Below are 27,161 nucleotides of genomic sequence, written 5' to 3'. Positions count from 1 at the left end.
ATGTTTTAGAAATATTTTTAGTATCAACACACTCCTGTTTCATCGTCGGATTTTTTGAATTTTTTGTAATTTTGCACTTTCTAGATGCGGTTTTAATGCATTTAATGCAGGTTTTAACGCATCTAACTTCATCATCTTCCAAGACTTTTTATGAAGTGAAGCCTTTTTACCATAATAAAATATTTATACCTTTAACTTCTCGCTGAAAATTCCTCATTTCAAGAAAGATTTCCTCATGGGAATAACCAACTGCAAGTATCCTATCACCTTCAGTTTCACCAATTTATTACGTCATCCTGTTTTCAGCCTATTGGGTATCATCTTTCAGTCTTTTAATATTTTTTCGTCTGGAACTGCATTATTATTATTTTTACCCATAAATTATGGGTTTCAACCCAGAAAATACAAAGTCACAAGCAACATGGACTTATATCTATGGATGGACTTGTATAGAGAACTTCGTCTTATAAAGTTTTTATATATATATTTTTAGTAATAAATTAAAATTTTTTGTACGATTTTTATCTCACCGATATTATTGTTACATGTATGGGCACTTTTTATAATTTTTTATTTTTATAGTCTATTAATCGCACAGTCACTTGGGCCCACTATTAAATATTAAATATTAAAAAGTCAACATCATCACTGAATCACTTTTACTATTGATTCACATAATTTATGATTTTTATCGGCAGCACTGATTATCGGCTCACCCCGATCAAATCAGACACATCACTGGTTCGCACAATTATAGTACAAAACATAATGTATTATATTACAGGGTTTTAAATATGTGGAGTCGTATTCTAAGTTTTAAATAAAATGTATGTTTATATATACGGCACACGTAACAAATAGGGAGTTCACATGATGAATTAAGCTGTTTAGGCTGCGGTATGGGTGCACCAAGATGGCCGCCGTATCCGGCCTCAAATCAGTACACTAAGATGGCGCCGACCCAGCCTATAAAAAGACCGGGAGTAGCGATAGATGGCACGCTCCAGATGACGTCGTATGACGAAACGCGTAGGGCGTGGTTTGCGTACGTCAGTACGTCACTTCCGGGAACGGTGGTTTGAGCTGGTGGAACGCGGAAGCGACCCGGCGAACACCTCAAGCTGATAGTGAACTCCCTAAATGTGAGTGGATGCTACGTTGTTTTACCCTAACAAGGATATACTACGCAATGGAGGCTTGTTTTCTGTTCTAGTGACCAGGGAGTGCTGAGCCACCATCCTAAGAGTGCGGTAAGCAACGGTGCAATTGGTGGTACACCCACTGGCGCCAAACTTTGTTTAGCACGCAATCACACACGTGGTTATCAATAGCACTCAGCACTTTATATGTATACATGTGTTTATATGGTACACTGAGCACAGCCCATGCGAATATATAAAAGGTTTACAGCACGCAGCACTTTGGTTTAAGCACTATATGCACTTTTATATGTTTTATATGAATTATACAGTGTATGGAATTGCACAGACACAATATTTATGTGGTAGCGCCGGTCCCAACATCACTTGCACTTTTTACCATTCTACTACCTCAGTGGTAGGTTGGGGGCAGCTTACACCACCATTTTTTAGTCCAAAAAGTACTGAAACTCCATAGCGCTGGTATTTAAACCCTTTTCATATATATATATATTTATAAATATATATATATATATATATATATATATATATTTATAAATATATATATATATTTATATATATATATATATATATATACTGATCAAAATTATAGACACAACACTTTTGTTTTTGCCCCAATTTTTTTAGAAGCTGGACTAAAAGATCTAAGACTATTTCTATGTACACAAAAGGCCTATATGTCTCAAATATTGTTATTGGACTGGCTAAATCTGTGTTAGTGAGCACTTCTCCTTTGCCAAGATAATACATCGACCTCACAGGTGTGTCATACCAAGATGCTGATTAGACAGCATGATTATTGCACAGGTGTGCCTTAGGCTGGCCACAATAAAGGCCACTCTAAAATGTGCAGTTTTACTGTATTGGGGGGGTCCGAAAACCAGTCAGTATCTGTCTGACCACCATTTGCCTCACGCAGAGCAACACATCTCCTTCGCATAGAGTTGATTGTTGTCTGTGGAATGTTGGTCCACTCCTCTTCAATGGCTGTGCGAAGTTGATGATTATTGTCAGGACCTGGAACACGCTGTCGTATACGCCGATCTAGAGCATCCCAAACATGCTCAATGGGTGACATGTCCGAAGAGTATGCTGGCCATGCAAGAACTGGGATGTTTTAAGCTTCCGGGAATTGTGTACAGATCCTTGCAATATATATATATGCACTATATTGCCAAAAGCAATGGGACCTGCCTTTATACTCACATGAACTTTAATAGCATCCCAGTAGGGTTCAATATTGAGTTGGCCCACCCCTTGCAGCTATGACAGCTTCAACTGTTTTGCGAAGGCTGTCCACAAGGTTTAGGAGTGTGTCTATGGGAATGTTTGACTATTCTTCCAGAAGCACAATCGTGAGGTCAGGCACTGATGTTGGATGGGAAGGCCTAGGTCACAGTCTGCTCAAATTCATCCTAAGGGTGTTCTATCAGGTTGAGGTTAGGACTCTGTGCAGGCCAGCCAAGTTCCTGCACCCCCAAACTTGCTCATACATTGTTTTTTGGACCTTGCTTTGTGTACTGGTGAACAGTCATGTTGGAACAGGAAGGACCAGCCCCAAACTGTTCCCACAAAGTTGGGAGCATGAAGTTGTCCAAAATGTCTTGGTATGCTGACGTCTACCAAGAGTTCCCTTCACTGGAACTAAGGAGCCAAGCCCAACCCCTAAAAAACAACACCACACCATAATTTCCCCTCCACCAAATGATTTGGACCAGTGCACAGAGCAAGATCCATAAAGACATGGATGAGAGAGTTTGGGGTGGAAGTGGAACTGCACAGAGTCCTGACCTCAACCTGATCCCCTCATCCCCAACACCTTTGGGATGAATTAGAGTGAAGATATTGAGCCAGGCCTTCTTGTCTAACATCAGTGCCTGACCTCACAATTGCGCTTCTGGAAGAATGGTCAAACATTCCCATAGACACACTCCTAAACCTTGTGGACAGCCTTCCCAGAAATGTTGGAGCTGCAAAGGGTGGGCCAACTCAATTTTGAACCCTATGGACTAAGACTGGAATGCCATTAAAGTTCATGTGCGTGTAAAGGCAGGTGTCCCAATACTTTTGACCATATAGTGTATGTAGATTTACCTTTCTCATGGTAACACCATATTCTACTATAAGACTCCAAATTATATGTAACTCTACTTTTTCCTACTCTTATATTTTGCCCCTTCTCTTTTGTCCAACGGTGGGTTTTGGTGGGTGCTGGGGTGCCATCTATCCCGGTGGCTGCGATGCGCAGCGGGCTGGCCCCTCCCCCCTCCTGCCCCTTGATGCACTCAAAGTATGGGCATGGGGCTTTCCACTGCGCATCAGAGCTATGCACACATGCCTGGCTTGTGACGTCACATGCCCCCATTAGCCAGCAGGGAAGCTGATTCACGGGGCCGCCGGGCATCAGCGATCACTCCCCGTGGAGAGAGAGAACAGTGGTCTGCTGTTGTAAACAAAGCAGACCATTGTTCTCTCTGGAATCATCACAGAACGCCTGTGACCCTTCTATTTAGGATCACAGGTCTCTGTGTTGATTCCACAAGCCCATTCCCCTCACAGTTAGAAAACACCCCCTAGGCATAAACGTAACTCTTTGATCGCCTGAGTTAGCCCCTTCCCTGCCAGTGTCATTTTTACAGTAACAGTGCATATGTTTAGCACTGATTACAGTAGTAATGTCACTGGTCCCCCCAAAAATGTCAAAAATGGCAGTTAGGGGTCCGATCTGTCAGCTGCAATGTCGCAGTCCTGCTAAAAATCGCTGATCGCCGCCATTACTAGTAAAAAAAATAAACAAATAAAAATGACACAAATCTTTCCCCTAGTTTGTAGACGCAATAACTTTTGCGTAAACCAATCAAAATACACTTATTGGGATTTTTTTGAACAAAAATATGTAATAGAACACAAATTGGCCTAAAATGATGAAAAAAATTGATTGCTACATTTTTTTATTGGGAATGTTATATAGCAGAATGTGGAAAAATATATATTTTTTTTCAGAATTGTCGTTCTTTTTTTGTTTATAGCGCAAAAAAAAAAAAAAATTCAAATATCACCAAAAGAAAGCTCTATTTGTGGGGGGGAAAAAAGGACATCACTTTTATTTGGGTACAGCTTTGCACGACCGCGCAATTGTCCGTAACACAGTGCCGTATCGCAAAAAATGACCTGGTCATTAGGGGGTAAATCCTTTCAGGCCAGAAGTAGTTAATGAGCATTTAACCCATGCAGTATGGGAGGCCCCACTGCAAGATGATTTTTTTTTCCTGAGCGCCTGATATTTAAACCTTTTCTATGAAAAAGAAACTCAGAGAAGACACTTGGGTCAGGCAGGTACATAAATTGGTGGTTTTCTGTACTGTATATATGTGAGTGGGTGTGTGTTTTCAGTATATATGTAGGTGTGAAATGCCTCATAGGGTATAATGCTGTGCACTAGGGTGTATATACAGTACTCCTCATCTCTGAGCTCTGTAGTTTACCCACTCTTGGCTCTTGCACATTGTATATAATATATTCCTTACCCCGGCACTGTGCGTTATCTGCTCCTGATTCTTCTTATTTTTGCTTCTGACTCTTGCACTTTGTAAATTATTCAGTCCTGACCTTTGCACTCTATACATAGATATAGTGAACAGGTGTGGTTATCAGGTGTGGGTAAAATGATTGGTCATGTACAACCTGGGGGGCGCAGTTTGGCATGTTCGCCATGGGCGCTGGATGACCTTGTCTTGGCATTGATGTTCATCACAAACCCTCGCATGCACTTTCTCTCTCTTGATACAGTAGCTCTGAGCTGAGCATTTGAGAGCTCACTCTTATGATGGTGAAGGTGAACAGTAACAGCTGGGCCTCTCTTAACAACATCCTAGGAGTTTTCGAGTCAGGCTTCATGGGCTACATAAATGGTCTACACCTATGGCAAAGGCATTATTCAGATTAAGTCAAAACTGCACAGTTTGTTTTTTGTTTTTCTACAGGCACACCTTATCTGTACAGGCAGTTATTTATTTTTTATTTTTTAACCATTTAAGCCCCGGAAGATTTTACCCCCTTCCTGACCAGGGCCTATTTTGCGATTCGGCACTGCGTGACTTTAATGGACAATTGCGCAGTCGTGCGACGCTGTATCTAAACAAATTTGAGGACCTTTTTTTCCCACAAACAGAGTTTTCTTTTGGTGGTATTTGATCACCTGTGCGATTTTTTGATCATGCGCTATAAACAAAAAAATAGCGTCAATATTGCAAAAATAACAATATTTTTCACATTTTTTTATATGAAATTCCCAAAAAAAAATGTAAAAATCAAAATTTTTTAACATTTTAGGGCAGTTTGTTTTATGCTACATATGTTTGGTAAAAAAAATTGCAAAAAGCGTATTTTGATTAGTTTGCGCAAAAGTTATTGCGTTTACTAACTAAGGGAAAGATTTTTGTAATTTTTGTTGTTTTTTTTTTAACGAGTAATGACGGCGATCTGCGATTTTTTTTGTGGGGCTGCGACATTGCAGCAGACAGATCGTACCCTTGACTGACATTTTTGACACTTTTGGGGTTACCAGTGACATTTCTACAGTAATCAGTGCTATACATATGCACTGTTACTGTAAAAATTACACTGGCAGTGAAGGGGTTAACTTTTTTGAGAGGGAGGGGTTAAGTGTGTCCCTAGGGGCGTGATTCTAACTGTGATTGGATGTGGCTACTGGTGTAAGAACAGAGATCAACGGTCCTACATAGCAGAACCGTATGATCTCCATTCTTACACAGGGTAGAATGACAGGTGGCTTTGTTTACATTAGCCGCCTGCCTTTCTCCCGGTGAAACGGACAATCGCGAGTGCCCGGCGGACATCGGGTCCACCGGGCACACGCGCGGGGGGTCCGTGTCCGAGCGGGAGCGCGCCTCCGGCGGCGCGCGCTCGCTCCCTAGAGCCTCACAGGCTAGCGACGTACTCCTACGTCGCTTTGCCTATGAGGGGCTGACCGCCACAGTAAATAGTCGTGCGGCGGTCGGCAAGTGGTTAATAAAGGTGAATTAACTTTTTAAGAGCTTTCGGCTCGGTTCACATGTATGCAAATTGGATGCATTTTTAACTGCATCCAATTCGCATAACATGTGAATCGGACCGGCTTTCAATGAAGCTCGTTCATACATGTCCGGGGTGGCCGCAGGTGATTCCTGAAAAGGGTCCTATGCGATTTTGGGTCCGGTTTAGGTGGACTTGTGTGAACCCAGCCTTACTAATATGAAAGTACAGAATGTCTGCAGTAAAGTAGTGATTTGGCAATCAGGGCACCCCTTTGTTCTGGGCTCTGACTCGTGCCAACCATTTCACTCCTATCTACTGTTGACCAATACATTGTGCAAGCAACACACAAATGAAACACAGCTAAGTGTTGGTAGACCATGTTTCTTTTATTTGTTTAAATGTTTTATGTTCATAGGGGTGTCCCTTTAATCTTCCCTTCAGACTGTTACATGAACAGGACTATTCAGCTATAATAGCATTTACTGTTGCTTGCATTCTCTGCTCATGAAAGTAACTTAAGAATTAAAAGGAAATTGAAATGAAAGTTTTAAAATGATTGAAAGCCCCGTATTATCAACGATCTGTCCATATGTATGTTTTACTAAATTACCGATTTAAACCCGTTACCAGCAACAGAACTTCCATTAGCAGACATTTCACAGTTTTGTACATATCTGTTAAATTACATTGAGAAAGCACAACTATAGTTAATTAGCACTTCAGCTCTTCCCTTTGTGCGATACATTTTTTAATATTTCCAGATTAATTAAATTATGCAAATTGCAAAAGCTGAGAAATCTCATTGAGACTAGAAAATAAAGGCCTAAAGAGTACATTTTAGGAATAAATATATTCCCATAATATGAAACAATCTAATGAAGTTAGGAGCATGTTATCTGTACTACAACTGGATCAAGATTGGGGTTATTAGCTTATACTATTAACTCTTGAAGAAAGAGAAGATATGATCTGAGGTATACACGGTGACAAACCTCCATCCCTATTGTACATACAGAAAAGGAACAGTGGTCATGGGACTTTAAATGAGGTGGGTCACTTGCTAAATAACAGGATAATATAAAGGCACAGAATAATAATGTATTAAATATTTCATAATTGACACAATGATATAAAAAATTCCATAATACAGATAAAATACAGACATATATAAATAGAGAACTTGACATACAATAGATAATTACCATGTATTGATACAATTCATATTAAATAGTAAATAAATATATCATAAAAAATATATATCATAAAGGACACATAGTCAATCTCCAAATTTTATGTCTTCATATCTATGTGCTCCATGCTTTTCGTGGATCCCTGTCCACTCATCAGGAGCTTGATTTAAAAATTATATCTGTAAATGTAGGCTTGTATTAGAATACAATATTGTAATTTCCACATGTATGGAAAGAATATAACAAATTGCTCCCAAAAAAAAAAAAACAATATTCATGGGATCCTGCTACTTACATTTCAGTAACTAAGGTAAACCCAGTAACTATGAGGGAAAGTAGAACACCTCGAAGCAACCGTCTAGCCCGGGGCCGTGGCGGGTATAAGCCAGTCGGTCCACATAGGAGGGGGGAAGGGGGATTGAAGGAACCCTGATGAGGAGGCAACTCAGGATACCACAGGCAATTCCGAAAGATGTGAATAGATATAGTGGTCAAATAATCTAAAGAAAATAATAAATGTTGAGGTATAATATGTATATATGTATATATATATATATATATATATATATATATATATATATATATATATATATATATATATATATATATATATATAAACAGATAAGGTATCTGGTGATGTGTGCCACAAAGCCGAGTAGAATTGCAAGTATGGAAAAAATGGTGATAGGTGATGGTATAGTGAAAGGGGAGTGTCAATGCTAGAATGGCACTCCCTTTCACTATACCATTACCTTGCACCATTTGGTGTTTTCTTCTTCATTTTCTCCATACTTGGAATTCTCCTCAGCTTTGTGGCACACATCACCTTATCTGTTTATACATTTATACATATATATTATACCTTTAGATTATTTGGCCACTATGTCTATTTACACCTTTCAAGAATTGCCTTTGGTGTCCTAAGTTGCCTCCTCAGCGGGGCTCCTTCAACCACCCTTTCCCCCTCCTATGTGGACCAGCTGGCTTATAGTTATACCCGCATCAGCCCAGCCCCCAGGTTAGATGGTTGCTTCAAAGTGTTCTCATTTTCCTCATATTTACTGGGTTTACCTTAGTTACTGACATGTAATTACAGGATTCCATTAATATTGTTTTTTTTTTTTTTTTTATTCCTTTCTTTTTTTTGGGGAGCAATTTGTTATATTCTTTCCATACATATGAGATCTTTGTATTCCTGTACAAGCCTACATTTACAGATATAATTTTTAAATAAAGCTCCTAAAGTGTGGACACAGATCCACAAAATGCGTAGAGCCCATAGATATGAAGACATAATATTTGGAGAATGACTATGTGTCGTTTATGATATATATTTTTTATGATATATTTATTTACTATATAATATGAATTGTATCAATACATGGAATCTATTTTATGTCAAGTTCTCTATTTATATATGTCTGTTGTTTTCTGTATTATGGAATTTTTTATATAATTGTGTCAATCATGAAATATTTAATAAATTATTATTCTGTGACTTTATATTATCCTGTTATTTAGCAAGTGACCTACCTCATTTAAAGTCCCATGACCACTGTTCCTTTTTTGTATATACTTTTCATATATATTGCTATGGTATAATCTACAGTGCTTTTTATGGCACATAGAACCTTCCCTATCATTCCTTTCTCCTTACTATATAACATTACAATCATACAAAGAGCTCAGGGGTGCGCTATATACAGAGTGCAGGGTTTAGGAGTGCATGTGTACAGGGTGCAGAGTTTAGGAGTGTGCTATGCACAAAGTGCAAAGTTCAGGAGTACATGGTGTGCAGAGTTTAGGAGTGCACTACGTACAGAATGCAGAGTTCAGGGGTGCGCTGTGTACACAGTGCAGAGTTTAGGAGTGTGCTATGCACAAAGTGACAAAGTGCAGGGTTCAGTTCTCTTTCACAGGCTGTCCAATCGCACGTCCCCCCCTCAACCCTCGGCTCTGACCTCTGCCTCACTCTCCCCCATCCCCCACCTCTGTACACATCTCCCTCCACAACCCTCATCTCTCCCCCCCTCTCCCTCAAAAGCTTCCTTGCATCTCACCTACCCAGCCCTGATCTAGTACTTTCTGGCAGTGTAGGCAGCTCCACCTATATCTCTCACTTGCAGCGAGATCATTAATTGGCATCTGTCCCCGCCGTGCCCCACCATGAGTACATGCAGGGATCTCTGATAGCTGCGAGCCGTCAAAAGGAAATCTGCCCTTGTAAAAACAAAAGGCTTATACACATTTAGCTAATAAAAGATCGGTGTTGCTGCCAAAATTGTTTTTACCTGGCACTTCTCCTGCTCTTTTTCCTTCCCTTCTTTCCCTTTCCTAACAAATTATCACCTCATTCACTAAGCTTTGGGGATAATTACTCTGCAGAAAGCAACTTCCCTTGTAAAGTGAACAGTCTATTTGCCTTTAGTAAATCAACCCTATTGACTCAAAGTAGATCTGCTAAAAAGGAATGCAGAAACGTCAGACCCTACTTAGTTTAAGATCTGAAAGAGATTAGTAATGTAAATGGCTGTCAAATCCTGGCGGTAAAACAGTCTAGAAGTAATACACATCTGTAAGTCTGGTTTTATTTGAACTGAGACTGAATTTTAGTACAGCCCGAGCTTTCAATGCTATCCATCACCCAAAACTCCTATTGTAATGGTGTTAAATTTATATACAGTGCTGTCTTTTGTGTACAGTTAAAATTTGTTTGCTTATCTGAACTATTTAAGTGTGGCAAAAATGCAAAAAAAAAAAAAAATAAATTAGGAAGGGGACCAATATTTTTCAAAGCACTTTAAAGTGGTTACAATGATATATCAAAAGATTCCAATTAGTTAGACGCCAACATACTATTTTACAAAGTTCTGAAGGCTAATCAGATTCATTACACCTCAGGGACACACATTGGATTTATTTTACATTTGGTGTCTGTCAAATCATTAAGTTCATTCTGTTCAGGCTGTGGAATAGGTAAACTGTGCCCTCTGGTAACATACATATAGTTAGATTAATTAGCATTTAGGGAGAGTCCACTGAAGAATAAAAAGACACTTCAACACCATTTCAGCACACCTTTCAAATTATTTAATTGGTTGTGTGAATTCTGTAAGTGCCCTTTTCGAGGTCCAGAAAAGATGGCCGCATTTGCTGTTTGCGACTCTCAAATTATGATTGCAACTATGAAGGAATGCTAAGAGTCATTTATGAAAGCCAGTGACTCTGAAACTTTTAATTGGAGTATTCCACAAGTGAATTGTACTGTAAACTCTGTTACATTCCTGTTTGGGCGTGACAGCGTTCGATATAGGCATTTATTTTTAAAAGGTCAGAATTGCATGCTGTGAACAGCGTGTGTTTCTAATAAAACACATGGTGGCTACTGTGCCAATTACTCTCAGTCTTCTGGGACTTGGATTGTTGTGCAGATGTCACAACCTTTAAATCCAAAAAGAGCTGAGACTCAATTTTTTTTTTTTTTTAAATAGGATTTTCTGTGCATTCTGTGTCAACATTTTTCCTCTTCAATCAACTTACATTTCTAGTATAGCAAAACACCCACCTTGTTTGTGTTTTTACATTTTAACCTACTCTACCTGGTCACATTCATGTGTTGCCCTGGTCCTAGGGCCATACCTAATAACTACAGATCTGATATTTTAAAAAAAAAAACTGGGTATTTCAGGATATGGCAGGGGAATAAGATGCACTTAGGGTTAGGGTGTTCTGTGTATTGGGTGCACAATGTTTTTACATTTTGTTTTCAAAGGATGCTGTGAAAAAGGATGCTCTTGAAAAGACTGTAAGCTCTAATAACCCCAAGATAAAAGTTACAATTTAAAAATAGGAAAAAAAGACCCCAAGTAATAGAAAAAAAAAGTATGTAAGGTGTTGACAATTAAAGATCTAGCTCTAATCAGTTGTTGCAGAATGATAAATAGATATGTAGATATTGGTCCGTAAAATAATTTTTGAGTGTACAATCAGGGTAAGTGGAAAAGTAGAACCTAAAATATAGTCTGTGTTTTTTGGCAGTCTATAGCTTGCTTGTCCCCAGCAAGTAGTGATCTTCCCAGACAAACATATATAATAGAATACTGATTCCCTTTTCCAGTAAAAAACAAAAGCTCAATTGAACATTATGTTGTAATGAGTTATATACATTGTGCACCAAAACGACAGTCTTACAGTTCAATTTCTGCAGAAAACAGTCACAGAGTAGAAAAGACTCCTGTCAGCTTGTTGTAGGACCCATGCATTCTGCATGGAAACAGTGGTCTTCCTGCAAAGGTCCAACTCACCCCTTGCTGAGTAAGAGCTAGAGTTCCCCAATCAACAGGGAGCGTGAGCTTTATTGATTGAAAAAGGGGAAGATCTGACTCAGCAAGACATATGTCGAACCTCTACAGAGAGACTACTGCATATAACCGAGAGAACTAAAGGTCCTTCTCTGCAGCAAGCTGGCAGGAGACAGGCTTTTGTACTCAGACTGTGGCTGCTTTACTCAAACTGCAAGTTTGAATGTCTTTGTGCTGATGCATGTAAATATTTCAGCTAATTTAAACCCAAACCTTAATTGAGCTTATATTAAAAGTTGCATATTTATGACTGGTGATAAAAAAAATAGGCACAAAAAGAGTTTTCCTAGCTACAAAAAATCAGATTTAACATTCCATTTTGTAAAAAAAATAATAATAATCAAGCATTCTGATTGCACATTACATGACATGGTGCTCATTATGTGTCTTAGTCCCATTTGTATCAATTCACCAAATAATTAAACATGCTACTTTTTGTGTTGTTGGTTTTTCAAAAGACTTGACAAGGGCTTCAGCTTGTACAGTATAAGAACAGTGAGTACAGTAAGTTTTTGCCAAGCATTTGTATAGTTTGCTTCAATCAGTTTTGTTGAAGCCTTGAGTTGGCCTCACTTTTTCAAGAAAGGAACGAGAGGACCCTAAAATGATTGAGATTGAGAAACACTGGCCTAATATACTTGATGAAATGTGCAGACTTCTGTGAACTACTTATCAAGCTGGTCAAAATTTAAAAAGATGATAGCTAGCATCCGTGCAAATATGACAAAGCACCTGAGCAACCTTTTTTTACTTTTCTTTCCTTGGAAAACCTACCTGCCTTGTATGAAAGGTGTTTGCCGCACACAGTCTAGTGTAACAGTTGTGTGTTTTTCTCCATTCTCCATCTGTCTTTGAACTCTCCACTGTTCAGAGTCATCCACTCTTATAGCAATCACTTTGGCACCAAGAGCAGCTTTGACCCTGCAGAAGCAAGAATATAGGGAAAATGATTTAGCATTGCATCTCTGATGACAGCTAGCAATGCATCAAGAACCTAACAATGCAAAAAGACTTCAGCGGTATGACACCTTCTCTAGATCATTGTTAATGACTGATTCTCCACAAGATGTGCTTAGTAACCATGCAAAAGAAATCTGCTGAAAGAGTAATTGAAAAAGACTGACAAGCTTACATATCTGTAGGATTCTATGCAGTGAAAATGAATAGCTTAGAATAAAAAGTTAAAAAAGATTACCCAATTTGCTTGTACAACTAACTATGGTATCCCACGGAGCTCATAGTTTTTCTTTAATGAGATATTTGTGTCATCTCAGCACTTGCTGAATAAAAGACATTATATTCCTTAAATCCTATAAGTGTTGACGTGTCTTTGTTCCGCTCGGTTTTGTGACGCAAAATGTAAGTGAACTAAACTGCTTGAGGAATGTGTTCATTTAATACTATCATAACCAGGCATCTCATTTCTGTTCTACTTGCAGAATTTAGGAGCCAGTTCACAAGATACATTAAAGTTGAGTTCCACCCATTTTCGCAACTTTAGATCTATGTAATCCCCTTTAAAAACGACTTTTACCAATGGAAACTTTTTTTTTTTTTTTTTGCTAGTAAATACCTTAATTTCTGCTTTATTCCTCCTCTCCTCACTTCCGGGTCCAATCGTCGATGACGTCATTCGGCGATTCACAGTGTGTGCTGGGATGTATTCCATTCCAGAAATCTCGCAGGAGCTGAGCTGTACTGTGTGTATTCAGGCCGTGACCTGCCCCGCCTCTGCCCCGCCTCCTCTCAGTGAGTTGTACTGTATGCATTGTATTCAGGACGTGCTCTGCCCCGCCTCCTCTCAGTGAGCTCAGTGAGGATATAATGCTTTCAGTCCTCCCTCACTAAGAGGAGGCGGGGCGGAGGTGGGGCAGAGAACGGCCTGAATACAATGCATACAGTACAACTTACTGAGAGGAGGCGGGGCGGAGGCGGGGCAGGTCACGGCTCAGTACAGCTCAGCTCCTGGGTAATACTGCAAGATTTATGGAATGGAATACATCCCAGCACACACTGCGAATCGCCGAATGACGTCATCGCCGATCGGACCCGGAAGTGAGGAGAGGAGGAATAAATCAGAAATTAAGGTATTTACTAGCAAAAAAAAAAAATTTCCATTGGTAAAAGTCGTTTTAAAGGGGATTACATACATCTATGTAATCCAACCTATTAAAAATGGGTGGAACTCCGCTTTAAATTAACTGGTCCTCAAGGACTGTTGAAATGGTCCCATTACTTTGCTGGTTTGTACATGGAAAAGACGCAAGGTCCAGAGAATGTTTGGTACCTGCAGCTGAAGCAGCATTACCAAGTTGGAAATGATAAAGGAGTCAGACCGACAGAAAATTTGGGAGTGCCAATTAAAACAAAATACAATTAATGACACATAGAACCCTGACAGGATCTCTTAAAAAGATATCCGAAACAGACATTTCAGCATTTAAAATGTAAGCCAATTGTTTATCCTTTCTCTATTCGCAGATCATATGGCTACAACCATTATTATATTGTTCTACTTAACGCCCAACTGAAATGTTATGTTAAATTCCAAAGATAACTAGAAGGTTTTAGTCCCGGTTCACACTACCGCGACTTGTCAGGCGACTGGTCAGCCTGACAAGTCGCTGTCCATTCAGTGCTACGGAACCGTTCTAATAGGAGCGACTCAAGTCGCTCCAACTTAGAAAATAGTTCCTGTACTACTTCGGGGCGACATCGGAGCGACTTGTATTAACTTCCATTATGTGAAGTCCGTGCAAGTCGCGCCGAAGTCGTGGTGCACACGAGTCTTAAACACGGCCATGTGTTGATACCCAGCTAGAGCAGTCTGCAGAGAGACATCTTGCTCACACACAGATAGCAGCGGTCCATTATTGATCCAGGTGCCCAGGTATGAAGATTTCATGCTACTGTTAGAGGTAAAACACCATAACTCAGTTGGGGTTAAAGAGTAATTAGGGTAGTTAGCCTGCTACTATTGAATTCTCCACAGGGGTGAGCTTATTTTGAGGGCTTGAATATTTTGTTTGATCTAAAGAGAGCCACTTTCTAAAAAAACAAAATATTGTGCAGAATTTTCATGGTGTATAGGAAGGAATGTGTTTGAGAGCCTCAGGATAACAGTGCTGGTTCTGCAAGGAATCCATCATGTCAAAAAAGTTTTCCCACTTTTTTATGGACATCATCTTGTACCCCATAATGCTAGGAAGTCACCTAACATTTACTAAATAGGGATGTGCCTGTCAAGTAAAGGAAGGATCATCTAAGGGTCTGACTGAAGCTTTCTCAGTTGATTAGATCTCTTTATGTATGATTAAAGCAGAAATGATATCTGGTACCTCCAGAGATACGGCCACTGGAGTCTTGGAGAAACACAAACATATAACAGATTTAGAAAAGATACAAAAGCTGTTTCTCCTGCTCTGTCTAATGATATAGTTACTGTAATGCTACCCCAAACCTGTAAATCATCTATGTAGAATAGAAACTGTGTCTTTTTCTGTAACAGGAATGTGGCCTCTTGGCAATGCATGCAGGAAACCTATTTGTGGTCTTCAAAGACTTTAAAACAAAGGTATGTTCAGTATTGACTTGTAATGTCTCCAAAGTAACAATTAAATTATGTTTTCACAGTAATATTCTATCAGTGTTAAACAGCGCCAAAGTATGAAACAGAGCTTCAACATTCCATTTTACTGTATCAGTTATTCAGGCTGTCACCATTCTTCCTGACTTTTATATTTTCTTGTCCATAAAATAGATTTATTCAGCTGGTCCACTGCTACAATTCTCATCAGTCAATCTAACGGGTTATATCTTCTTCCAGTCACAACCAGGACTGCATGGAGTTTGCTGGGTACACTCAAGAAATATACTAAGGTAACAGTTTCCCTGCTGCTCTATGGGGTAAGAAATGAAGGAATGAAAATGCATGGTGGGTTGAAATACTGGCCATGCATGTATGGGGTCATAGCAGGACAACAATAATATAATAGGATTGGCCAGTTAAGCGGGTAATGCTGATAGGTCAAATTTTTTAAATTTCAAGGATTGGACAGTTAGTAAAACGGACAGGAAGATTGGCTAATAGTTACAATATTTCAAACCTTGAATACCTATAAAAATAAGGTAAAAATCCGATAGTAGCATCAGTCAGCGGGAGCAGACCAAGAGTTTGTCCCGCCCTCCCACCCCTATGTCGGTATTATTTGTCTCTTTCTTTTGTTTGTTGACATTGCTGAGGTTGTTTTGTGTTTAAGTTATTAACAAAAAGTAATGGGTAACTTGGACTTTAGGCCCGTTCACATACAAGCGACGCTACTTCGCACCGCGACCTCCGAGGTCGCGGTGCGAGCAGCGGGCCGTGACCTCGGAGCGGCCGCCACGGACTTCATAACATTAAAGTCTATGACGGTCGCCTCCAGGTCGCCCCAAAGAAGCTCCGGACCCTTTTTCTAAGTCGGAGCGACTTGTGTCGCTCCTATTAGAACGGGTCCGCAGCTTCCCTATGGGAGGCGACCTACGGCGACCTGTGAGGCGACCAGGTCGCCTCACAGGTCGCCTTAGTGTGAACGGGGACTTAGGGCTAAGTTACGTATTGAGTTAAGTATGTGTTAATAGTTCGAGCTCTAGGGCTGAACTATGTTTACATTTATGTAAAGGACTTTAAAATAAAAGGCCTCGGCCATTTGTTACCACAATGCAAGTCTGTGAGTCATAGTAATTTATTTTAATCTAAGTAATAGGTTAATTGTTGCTGTTCCTCCTATGGCACCATTAGAGTGAGTCTGGTTAGGTATGAGTAGAGTGATTTCGATTTTGTGCATGTCTATGTAAAATTCTGTCCATGTGAAATTGATCTTGTCACAAAAGTGTTGATTTCACCTTTGAGGAAGTTTAGTCAAAACAAACCTTTAAAGTGGTTCTAATGGCTCAAGGTTTTTTACCTTCATGTATTCTATGCATGAAGGTAAAAAAAACCCTTCTCTGTGCAGCAGCCCCCCCAACCCCCCCAGCACATACCTGAGCCTACTATTTCTTCAGCACTGTGCACGGAGAGCCACGATTCTGCTGGGTCTCTCCCTCCTCATTGGCTGGGACAGCTGTGGAAGCCATTGGATGCTGCCAATCACAGCAAGTGAGCCCATGAGAAGAGAGAGGGGGCAGGGCCGAGCTGCAGCTCTGTGTGTAAATGGACATGGGAAGTATCAGCTTGGGAGCATGCCTGCTGGGATGCCCCCATTGCAAGCTGCTTGCTAGCAGGAGGGAGGGGCCAGGAGCTCTGGCAGGGTACCCCAGAAGAGGAGGATCGGGGCTGCTCTGTGTCAAACCACTGCACAAACCGTTTGTTATTTTTTTTTTTTAAGTTTTTAATATCACTTTCATTCTGTCATGATGTTGTTTAGGTGAATTAACCACTTGCCGACCAGCCGCCATAGTTATACAATGGCAGGTCAGCTCTGCTACACAAAATTATGTACCTGTTTATCATTTGTGTAGCAGTTAGTAGGGGCACGCCGATTGGCTAGAGGGAGAGCCAATCAGCGGGTTGCTCCCCATGGAGACAGAACAGTGATGTAAACACAGCAGACCAATGTTCTGTCAGTGATGAACACAGGGATCCTATGTTCCTCCTATTTATCTGTGTTCATCCAGTAAGTTAATCCCTCACACAGTTAGAAAGCATCCCCTAAGTACACATTTAACACTTTGATCTCCCCTTCCCTGCCAGTGCCATTAGTAACGTAACAGTGCATATTTTTAGCACTGATTACTGTAGTAATGTCACAAAAGTGTCAAAAGTGTAAGTTAGGTGCCCGATCTGTCCACCGCATTGTGGCAGTCCCGCAAAAAATCGCTGATCGCAGCCATTACTAGTAAAAAAAAATAATAATAAAGATTAATATCAGTGCAGTAAATATCAGTGTGGTAATCATGGGTATAATAGCAGTGTGGTTCGGTGACAGGCCTGCAGAAGTTTAAAGTATAGTAACAGGGTCCTGTAAACAAACAGCCCTGATTTAACAATATGCTATGTTTATTTACAATTTCTAATGTTATCTTACTAATAATTGAGGGTTATATTTTTATTTTTTGGCTCAAGAACATGTTTGCAAAGTTAAAAAAAAAAGTATGTATATAATCAAAATAACTCTGTACTAAATAATAAAGGAATGAAAACAGGTGGGACTTTAAATTAGGCACATGATACTGTGTGCCTCCATCCCTATGCATATGAGTAAAAGGAAAGGGGGGGAGGGAGTATATATTGGGACTTTATATGAGGTGTGTCGCTATATTGGTCAATTACATATGCCATGTATATTTACTGTCAATTACAGACAAAAATATATGTGAAATCCAATATTTATTAGGAAATCAATCACAAATTGTAAATAAAGGTATTACATATTGTAAACAGGACAAAACATCATGTTTAAAAAACATACAAAAACATCAGTCAGGGTAAGAAATATGCAGTAAATATAATGGTTGGAACCATATATATGTATAAAAAGAAAAAAACATAAAATCATAGATATGGTCACAACCTACTGACGTGGGAATTGCCATCGTGAGCTGTTAGCGAGTGACCTCGTTAAAGATAGAATATATGATGATAGGTAAAACCGATATGTGTGACACATGCATTGACAGAAACGATTGCAACTGTATTGCTCGACGCGTTTCGTGACATCATTTTCACTTCCTCAGGAGCGGTGCAATCTAAATATAGTTCAGCTCACAATCTTGGGACGTGCATGGGGAACCACTGGTTTTTAAACATGATGTTTTACCCTGTTTACAATATGTACTACCTTTATTTACAATTTGTGATTGATTTCCTAATAAATATTGGATTTCACATATATTTTTGTCTGTAATTGACAGTAAATATACATGGCATATGTCATTGTCACACCTCATATAAAGTCCCAATATATACTCCACCCCCCCCCCCTTTCCTTTTACTCTGTACTAAATAAATATCATAAAAACGTATAACCTCCAATAAATATTTATTAACATCATGAATTTCTAGTGAATTTAAGAAAAATCAATGTCTCTTTTTATAAATGTGTCATAATGTCAAATCTAAAAATGTATATATCAAATGCCCTCATAAAACTAAGGGGATAGCCAGTCTGTATAGATGTGGAAGTCACACAATTTACTTTCAAGTAAACTTTACAATAATAACATAAAATGTGTATTCACTGGAAATAGACTTTAGTTTTCCATTAAATAAGAAAGAATTTTGTATTTGTTATGAAGCAAAACCATAGTTCAGACTCATAGGATTTTCAAATTATTGTTTAGTATAAAAAGCTCCAACATGCCCTGTTGATAAATCTATCCTATCTAGGTTTCAGATGTGATGGGTGATGTGCCTACCATAAAATAAGCTCAGCTTAGAATAACCATGAACATTAGATTCTTATACTGAATCTATTTTTCACTATTAATATGAATAATTTTTTAAAAAGCAAGACACAGGCTATACCCCTTTTGTTAGCTCTGTTCCTGTCTGTTTTCCATGTACTTCCACCTTTTTCCCTTGCCACCTTTATGCCTTGGCAGGAGACCGCTGAGACTGTTTAGCATATTTATAGGCATGCTTGTGTTGACAGCTCACATTTCCATAATGCATTTAAATGAGCAGACTTTAGCTTTTCTTATCATTCTACAGTCACCCAAGATCTCTCTTAACAAAGTAGTGCCACTTTCTCACCAAGCTGAGAGTTTTTACTGCAGTAACCTTTACCCATGGCATTACACCCTAGGACAGGTAAAGCAAATAAAGTACAGCATTGGCGAAGCTTCCACGGGGAGAGACCAGGAAGAGCATCCTTCAAAATTGCCTTTAGATAATTACTTGTTTCGGTGGTCCAACCATTTGACTCCAGCAGCGTTTTCCTAAAGCACTATAGTAAAATGATATCTTTTCTATAATTTAACACAGTTGGACGTTTTTTATCTCATGTGGCGGCATACGTATCCATTTTATGGCAAGGCAACACCTTCAAAGGACGCTTAAATGTTAGTTCCATGTTGACACGTTTTGTTTAAAACATATTTCTTGTTTCTCTTATAAACTGAAAGGCAAATTGGTAAAAAAAAATTCACTGTACTAAATATATTTAAAATGCAGCTCCATAATCAGAGATTCCTCGCCTGTTCCCATGCAAAAATTAAGCTGCCATGAAATAAAAAGCACTGCTTGTTTCTGATGGAAATCTGAAGAGGCAGTGTTTCTAGATGCTGTCACGAATCTAGGAAAACATATTTTTAAACAAACCCAACACACAAGCACTTCTATTTGTAGATGTACTCAGTCTTCAATTTGCATTTATGTCCTATGTAATGGTTCTCATCACAGAACAAATACTTTTCTTCTACAATGGCATGCAAGGTTACTGCTGTGCAGACACAGGTGATATCAGCAATCATAATTTTAGGAACTATAACATCTTAAATGTTTATGTTATTACAGAATATTTCAAGAAGTTAGTGAAAGTGAAAAAAATGAGCAATAAAAAACTTACTATACTGCTTTTAAGGTATAACCCTGATTTTACTATATTTAAATGAAGATGCTAACTTCTATATTTCTTTTTCCATTTGCCCCCTCAGTTAAACACAACGGAAACAGTGTTTATTCAGAATATCTAGAGAAATATCAAGTCCTGGTGATATGATTTTTTTACCTCCGGTTATATATCTGATTACAATATTGGGAAGTATTATGTGATTGCAGAAGGCAGGTCCTACTAAGCACCCCCGAATGAAGAAGTGAATGGGATGCATAATGCAGGTTTCTATCACACAGCAAAAAAGATTAATACAACCCTTGTAATTTTCTTAACTAACATGAAACTTTATTCACTAAGCTGTATGAACTTTTTTTTTTTCAGTAAGGAAAGCCAATAAGAGCCTAAACTACCCTTCTGATGGTTGGAAGTACTGCTCACTATAGGAAATAGCACATGTGTTATGGCTTAGGGAATTGGGCCAACAGAGAGGTAGTCTTCAATTTTATACTTCTATAAATGGGTGATCATACTACCACGTTCAGGTGAGGAAGGGAGGGATTAGATCCATTATTACTAAGAAGATCTCCTTTCACTTTGTCCTGGAGATGCAACAGGAGATCACTACAGCGGGATTTCACCTTTTAGACAGTTGTCACCAGAACAGGCGTTATAGCTGTAAGAATTAATTTCTATTTCTGTTTTGGTTACATATTTATAACTTTAGGTTTCCTGTCCTGGTGACAATAGTAACCAGGACAAACAGAGAGAAGTGAATCCTCCCAAAATGTTTTGGTTATATAACCACTTTAATTTAACATAAAAGAGTAAGTTAGGGAATATTTTTTTACCAAATGGCTGGTTGAAAATTTGAAGTAGATGAGGAGACATAATCAGCAGAAACCATGCCTGCATAAATGTAATATCTTTACTAAGCCTAAAGCAATAACAAATAAAATGTACCCACATGGAAGAAAAATATATTTAAAATATATTTAAAAAAAACATTTTTAATTTATTTTTCCCAAATATTTTGGTCGTATTCAATACATTTCTACAATTTTTTCCCTAAATATATTGTAAATATTTTTTTCTTCCATATGGGTACAGGCAGATATAAATGGATAATTTTACCTGCTGATGGTTTTCCACAATTCTAGTAAACATTTATTGCAGTTTGGTATAGCTCAAGGTAATTGTAAACATACCAGAACTGGATATACTGTATGTGCAATGAAGTTGTGATGTTAGGAGCCAGTGTTTTCCTACAACCTGTAAGGAATGATTGCAGGAACAGCAGAGGGTGTAGATGGGCCAGACTCTTTGAAATCCTGGAATCCAAGCATACCTCCTACATTACCAGCTGTGTATTTGTAATTTATCCTATACAAAACATAGCAACACACTTTTTTTCTTCATGTCCCCTTTTCCATCTGTTTTTCTTCTAACAGACTTACTATGATAATTGCAAACGAAGGTAGTACACCGTTCACATATAGCAGCCTCTAAAATCAAAATTAACCTTATAGTGAACATGTCAGATGTTCAGCATATTAGTATGTATAACAACAATGTGGTTCAATAGCAGGTACAAGAAGGTGACTACAAGTTCATTTTAAGTCCTCCAATCGATACCTGGAAGCCCACATCCTGAAAACACAGTCTACAGTGTATACCACAATGTATATGACTTCTATTAAAACATATAAACCTTCCACAAGTCATAACTGCATAAAAAAAAAAATGTAATATTAACCGGAAATGTGTTTTAATTAATATTGGAGCATTTGCCCTAAGGCAAAGAGGGCAAAGTTTTCAGCTTTTGCCTTCATTTTGTAAATCATTTACCAGGAAGGTACAGCTGGCATGATCATCTTTGTGTTACTAAAAGCCTTTTAATTGCAGTGGAAATTTCTTTTAAATGAGGGGCATGTACTAATGGCATCAATGGTTTGTTATACAGTTAACTTAAACGATGGTTCTTTTGACCTCTGTCTGAACACACTGCCTTACATAGAAACACTAACTTATAAGATTTTCTTCTACCTTATTTTAAAAAGGGAAAATACATCCATAATTCATACTAGTTTGATACATGTGTATATTTTGTTAGCAAGTTATCTATAGGGTTTTTCAATTCAGCATTTAGAGATTTTCTGTCTATCATTGAGTCTTGTACAAACACATCAGTGCCTGATCACATAAGCACATAGGTAATAGCGAAATGCTCCATTTCCCAACATTTCTAACTGTATCTCCATTCTATCACTTGTCTGGTATGATAAAGCACAGGAACACTGACACTGTGCTCCACCACAGCATCTTAAATAGGGCAAAAAACAGACAATGTGACAAGGGTAGACATGCTGTGCTCTTGATTCTGAATGTTGAGCCACACTGTCACAACTTCTCATCCAAGGGCATCATCTTCAAACGCTGGTTGGAAGTAAGGGAATATGGTGCAGTGTTCACGCTGAAGACAAAAAATGACAAGGAAAAGCATTGTTGTCTTCATACTTATAATGTGGTTTTCAGTGAGTGTGCAGAAATTAAGTCACTAAAGAAATATTTGCATCTGTAAATAATAAATAAGTACAATCTGTTACTTTAAACCAATGTAAAAATATAACCTAGGATCCAGTAAAACCCATAGCACACTTGCAGTTCTGATGCTGGGGACAACTTGTCATTGACAGGATTGCTAATATGTGCAGAGAAAGTACTCCCCTGCTTTTGTTCATCACTCTCGTACTGGCTAAATTAGAGAGGTGTCATTACTTTGCCTATGCAAATGCTAGAGAATGCTACTCACCAGCAACAGAGTGACTGTGCGCTCATTCCAGGCAGTGAGGAAGGAATGTTTTGAAATGGATGAGTAATTATTTGCCTTGTATAGTGATCCTGTCACTGGAAAGCTCAATAATTCAATCCAGCAACGTAAAAAGCAATGATTAAGTGCAAAGTGCAGCACCTTCAGGTTTCTGATGTCAGTAGAGGTTCAGGATTGATTCTGATTGGTTACTTTGGAGTTGTTCACTTTGCATATTCCTCTCTAACATAGTGAATAAGCCCATTCCAGAATTCTATTACCACTGTTTAATTCATATTATTTTTATAAAATGGCCAAATGGAATAAAAAATTCAACCCTTCCACTGGAGAATTTTGAAAGTTCTTCTGTGTGGTCATTTCTCCTTCTCAGCATACCAAGGTAGATTTGAACCAGAAAAATAAACATGATATAGTTATAATAGCAGGTAGTGGACTATTTTTTACAAACATTTTGAATATATTGATAACTGATCCTTAAAGTTTTTACTTTTGTCTTTGACTAAATCGGGGAGAAGTTCTAATTAGAGTTGAGCGGACACCTGGATGTCCTTGTTCGGCGGGTTCGGCCGAACTTGAAAAAAAAGTCCGGGTCCGTGACCTGGACTTTTTACGAACTTTATCTGGACACCGAACCCCATTGAAGTCAATGGGGACCCGAACAATTTTAGAGCACTAAAATTGCTCTAAAAAAACAATGGAAAGGGCTAGAGTGCTGCAAATGGCAGCAAAATGTAGTTAAGAGCATGGCAGGTGCTCTTAAAAAAAAAAAAAAAATTCCCCTTTAAATTTGTAATTTTTAAATAGCAGATTAGAACTGCACTCTGTAGTAAAATATAGATGAATGCTGCACACAACAGACTGATAAAAATATTTTTTTTTCTCCCTCCTCCTCAGTGGTCTCAAGTGAGGGCAAAAAGATTGTTCACTGCACCACCCCCCACTCAGCAAAATCGATGTAGATCGCTAACGGATGATTGTTCTGTCCTGTGTCTCCTAATCTCTCCCTGCCTATTCTCTCCAGCCTGTCCCTAAAATGCTCAAATATGTTTCCCTGCCTACACTCCGACCTGCCCCTGCATTCTTTTCGGGCACAATGTTGTTTTTCCCTGTCTGTCCCTAATCAGCAGCAGCCAGCACTGTTATGATTTGTGCTCTCTCCCTACACTACAGCAGACTGACACACCGCGCTGTGTTTCTCGAGCTTATAAAGACCTGGGTCACATGCTTCAGCTGGCCAATCACAGCTACTAATACATTAGTAGGCATGGCTGGGATGGCTTAAGGCACACCAGTTAAACACTTGTTGATTGGCTGTTGAAAGCCCGCCATTAAAACCATTACATATAGGAAATAAAATTACTGAACACGGATTTTAAACCCAAACATACAGTAAAGTTTTCGGGTCCGTGTCCGGGTAACAAAAATCCAATTATCCGGTAAGGACCCGAACAATACAGTCCGTGTTCGCTCAAAACTAGTTCTAATCCTTCCCCAAAATGAGGGACAAAAGCGCACCTGTATGATGTACAGCTTCCTTTAATAGGAACCTGTAAGAGTAGAAATACGCTCACAATGATGAATGTCAAGTATGACATGTAGTTAATCAAACTATAGCTTAATTATGCAGTACATGGCCACTGATATACACTCCAAGTGAGTTGGTGAAGGACTTGTAGTACATGCAGTCCTATAACCATATCCCTTGTCTTGACTTCTTTCTCTCTTGGTATCCATCAGCTCTTTCTTGACTATCCATGTGGAAGGTAACCTGGTTGCAAGGGATGAGCTTTGAGGATGTTCCCCTTCTCTAATCTTCACAGCCTTCAAAGGCTGCAAAAAGGGGAATGTTCCAGAAACCCAACCCACAGCAATAGGATTTATTTCACACCATCCTGCTCTATCCTAAACAAAAAATAATTTGCTTTGGTTTGATTTGGGCTTAAAGAGTTATCTCTGACAAGGTAAAATATTGGTATGAGACGCTTCAGATGATCTGACTTCTGGGCTGCATACTAGTTCTAAAGTGAATTTAAACTACAAATCCTCCCCGTGAATGCAATATATGTCTTGGCACCGCTATGCTCAGGAGTCAGAGAATACGTCTTTTATCTGAGGCTTTTGTTCTTTATAGGCATTGCTTTGTCATGAGAAATTTAAAATAGAGAAAGTATATAAGCAGACAGTCACTGAGCATCTACTAGAGGCTGTATTGAACATTAAAGTATATTTAAAGCCAAAATGTTTTTTTTTTGGAATAGGATACATTAAAACCATTGTCACTTTCAGCTTCTCATTAGGTCAGTGTCTAATTAGGGAGATCTCCCTTCACATCCTGTCCTGTAGACTCAACAGGAAGTGAATCTGTTGGATATCTCCTCTTAGACAGTTGTCATAGGAACAGGTGTCCTTATTGGACGATTTCTCTTCTCTTTCTGTTCTGGTGGCCACACTTTTGAATTGAATTTGCTCTCACTAATATCCCAGTGACATTAGTGATCAGAACAGTTAGAGAGAGTGATTCTCCCTAATAGGAAACAGACAGCAAAAAAGCACCTCAAAATCGAATGCCTTTAGTTATTGTTATGAGGCAGGTGGAAACCTGTCGTGCAGAGAAGGCTTACCGTTGCCGGTGGGCGGAGCTTGGTTGGAAACCCCGAGGTGAGTAGCACAGGCTAACCTGAGGTGCGGGGTCTAAGCATCCACCGGTCTTCACCAGGGCCTCTGATGGTGAGGATGGATTTGGCTGCAGGTGGATACCAGGTCGCGGTCCCTAGGGTCGCCCCACCAGGGGGTAACCGGTCAAGGTCCAAAGGTGGATGAGCCGACAAGGAGAATCCAGAAGAGTAGTCAAAACGAGCCGGGATCAGGACAGGCAGCAAACAAGCGAAGTCAGGGATGAGCCAAAGGTCAACAGGTATCAGACAGGAAATCAACAGGAAGCAGGTTCAGAACACAGGAGAGCTGAAGACAACACAGCGAAGTGCAGTGCTGCTGAGCTGTTTAAATAAGGCAGCCTGTTTGCCAATTATTGCAATTAGTCTGCTCTAGGTTAGGTTGCAGACTCATGACAGCACATGCTCAGGAAGCGTTCCTAACATTGCCCCCCCCCCCCTTAAGGGCAACCTCCGGGTGCCCAACAAACTGTTTTTCTGTTTTCTGAGGATGGGCAAGAAAAAACGCCTGGATTAAATCTGCAGCATACATTTGGGAGCCAACTTCTTGGACGGGCAGGCCAAGCGGAGGTTAGGTGTGGACAGCAAAACCCGATCACCAGGCTGGAGGATTAACTCTCCCCTCTTTTTCTCGTCAAAGGTTTTCTTGGATGCTGCCTGAGCCTTGGTCAACGTTTCCCGCAGAAGTTTGTTATTGCTGGTGACAAAGTTGAAAATGTCCTGGACTGCGGGAACTCCAGATTCAGAGGAGATGTCAGGCAGGAAGGAGGGATGGAACCCGTAATTGGCGAAGAAGGGGGATTGCCCAGTGACGGAATGTTTGGAATTATTATATGCGAATTCCGCAAATGGCAATAAGGTTACCCTGTCGTCCTGGACAAAGGTAGTGAAGCACCGGAGTTATTGCTCCAGGGTCTGGTTAGTTCTCTCGGTTTGACCGTTGGTTTGTGGATGGTAGGATGAGGACATAGCCAGGTCGATCTTCAGAAGCCCACATAATGCCTTCCAGAAACGGGACGTGAATTGCACCCCTCTGTCAGAGATGATACTGGTAGGTACACCATGTAGTCTTACTACTTCCTTGAGAAAGATGTCTGCAGTCTCTTTCACGGTGGGAGTACCCTTGAGGGGTAAAAAGTGGGCCATCTTGGAAAGCCGGTCTACGACCACAAAGATGGCAGAGCATCCTGCTGAAAGAGGCACTTCCACAATGAAGTCCATGGCGATTGTCTGCCAGGGCCGGTCAGGAACTGGGAGTGGTCTGAGAAGCCCCCAAGCCTTGCTTCTTGCGGTCTTACTCCGGGAGCAAGTGGTGCAGGAAAGGACATAGTGTCTGCAGTTCTTTTCCATCTCGGGCCACCAAAAGGTGCGCTGCAGAAG

The 27,161-nt window shown here is 39.5% G+C and overlaps 1 protein-coding gene across 1 annotated transcript in view; it reads right to left on the bottom strand.

Moving 5' to 3' along the window:
- Window positions 1-27,161, bottom strand: part of TMEM132B (transmembrane protein 132B) — an 826,908-nt gene that overhangs the window by 428,457 nt on the left and 371,290 nt on the right. Inside the window, exon 3 of the mRNA XM_082244082.1 lies at window positions 12,523-12,669. Coding sequence (XP_082100208.1) covers window positions 12,523-12,669 — 147 coding nt within the window. The remainder of the gene's footprint in view (window positions 1-12,522; window positions 12,670-27,161) is intronic.

This window comes from Pelophylax lessonae (assembly GCF_965119305.1).
Source record: "Pelophylax lessonae genome assembly, chromosome: 1".
Lineage (NCBI taxonomy): Eukaryota > Metazoa > Chordata > Amphibia > Anura > Ranidae > Pelophylax > Pelophylax lessonae.
This window is presented reverse-complemented; position numbering and strand designations above follow the sequence as displayed.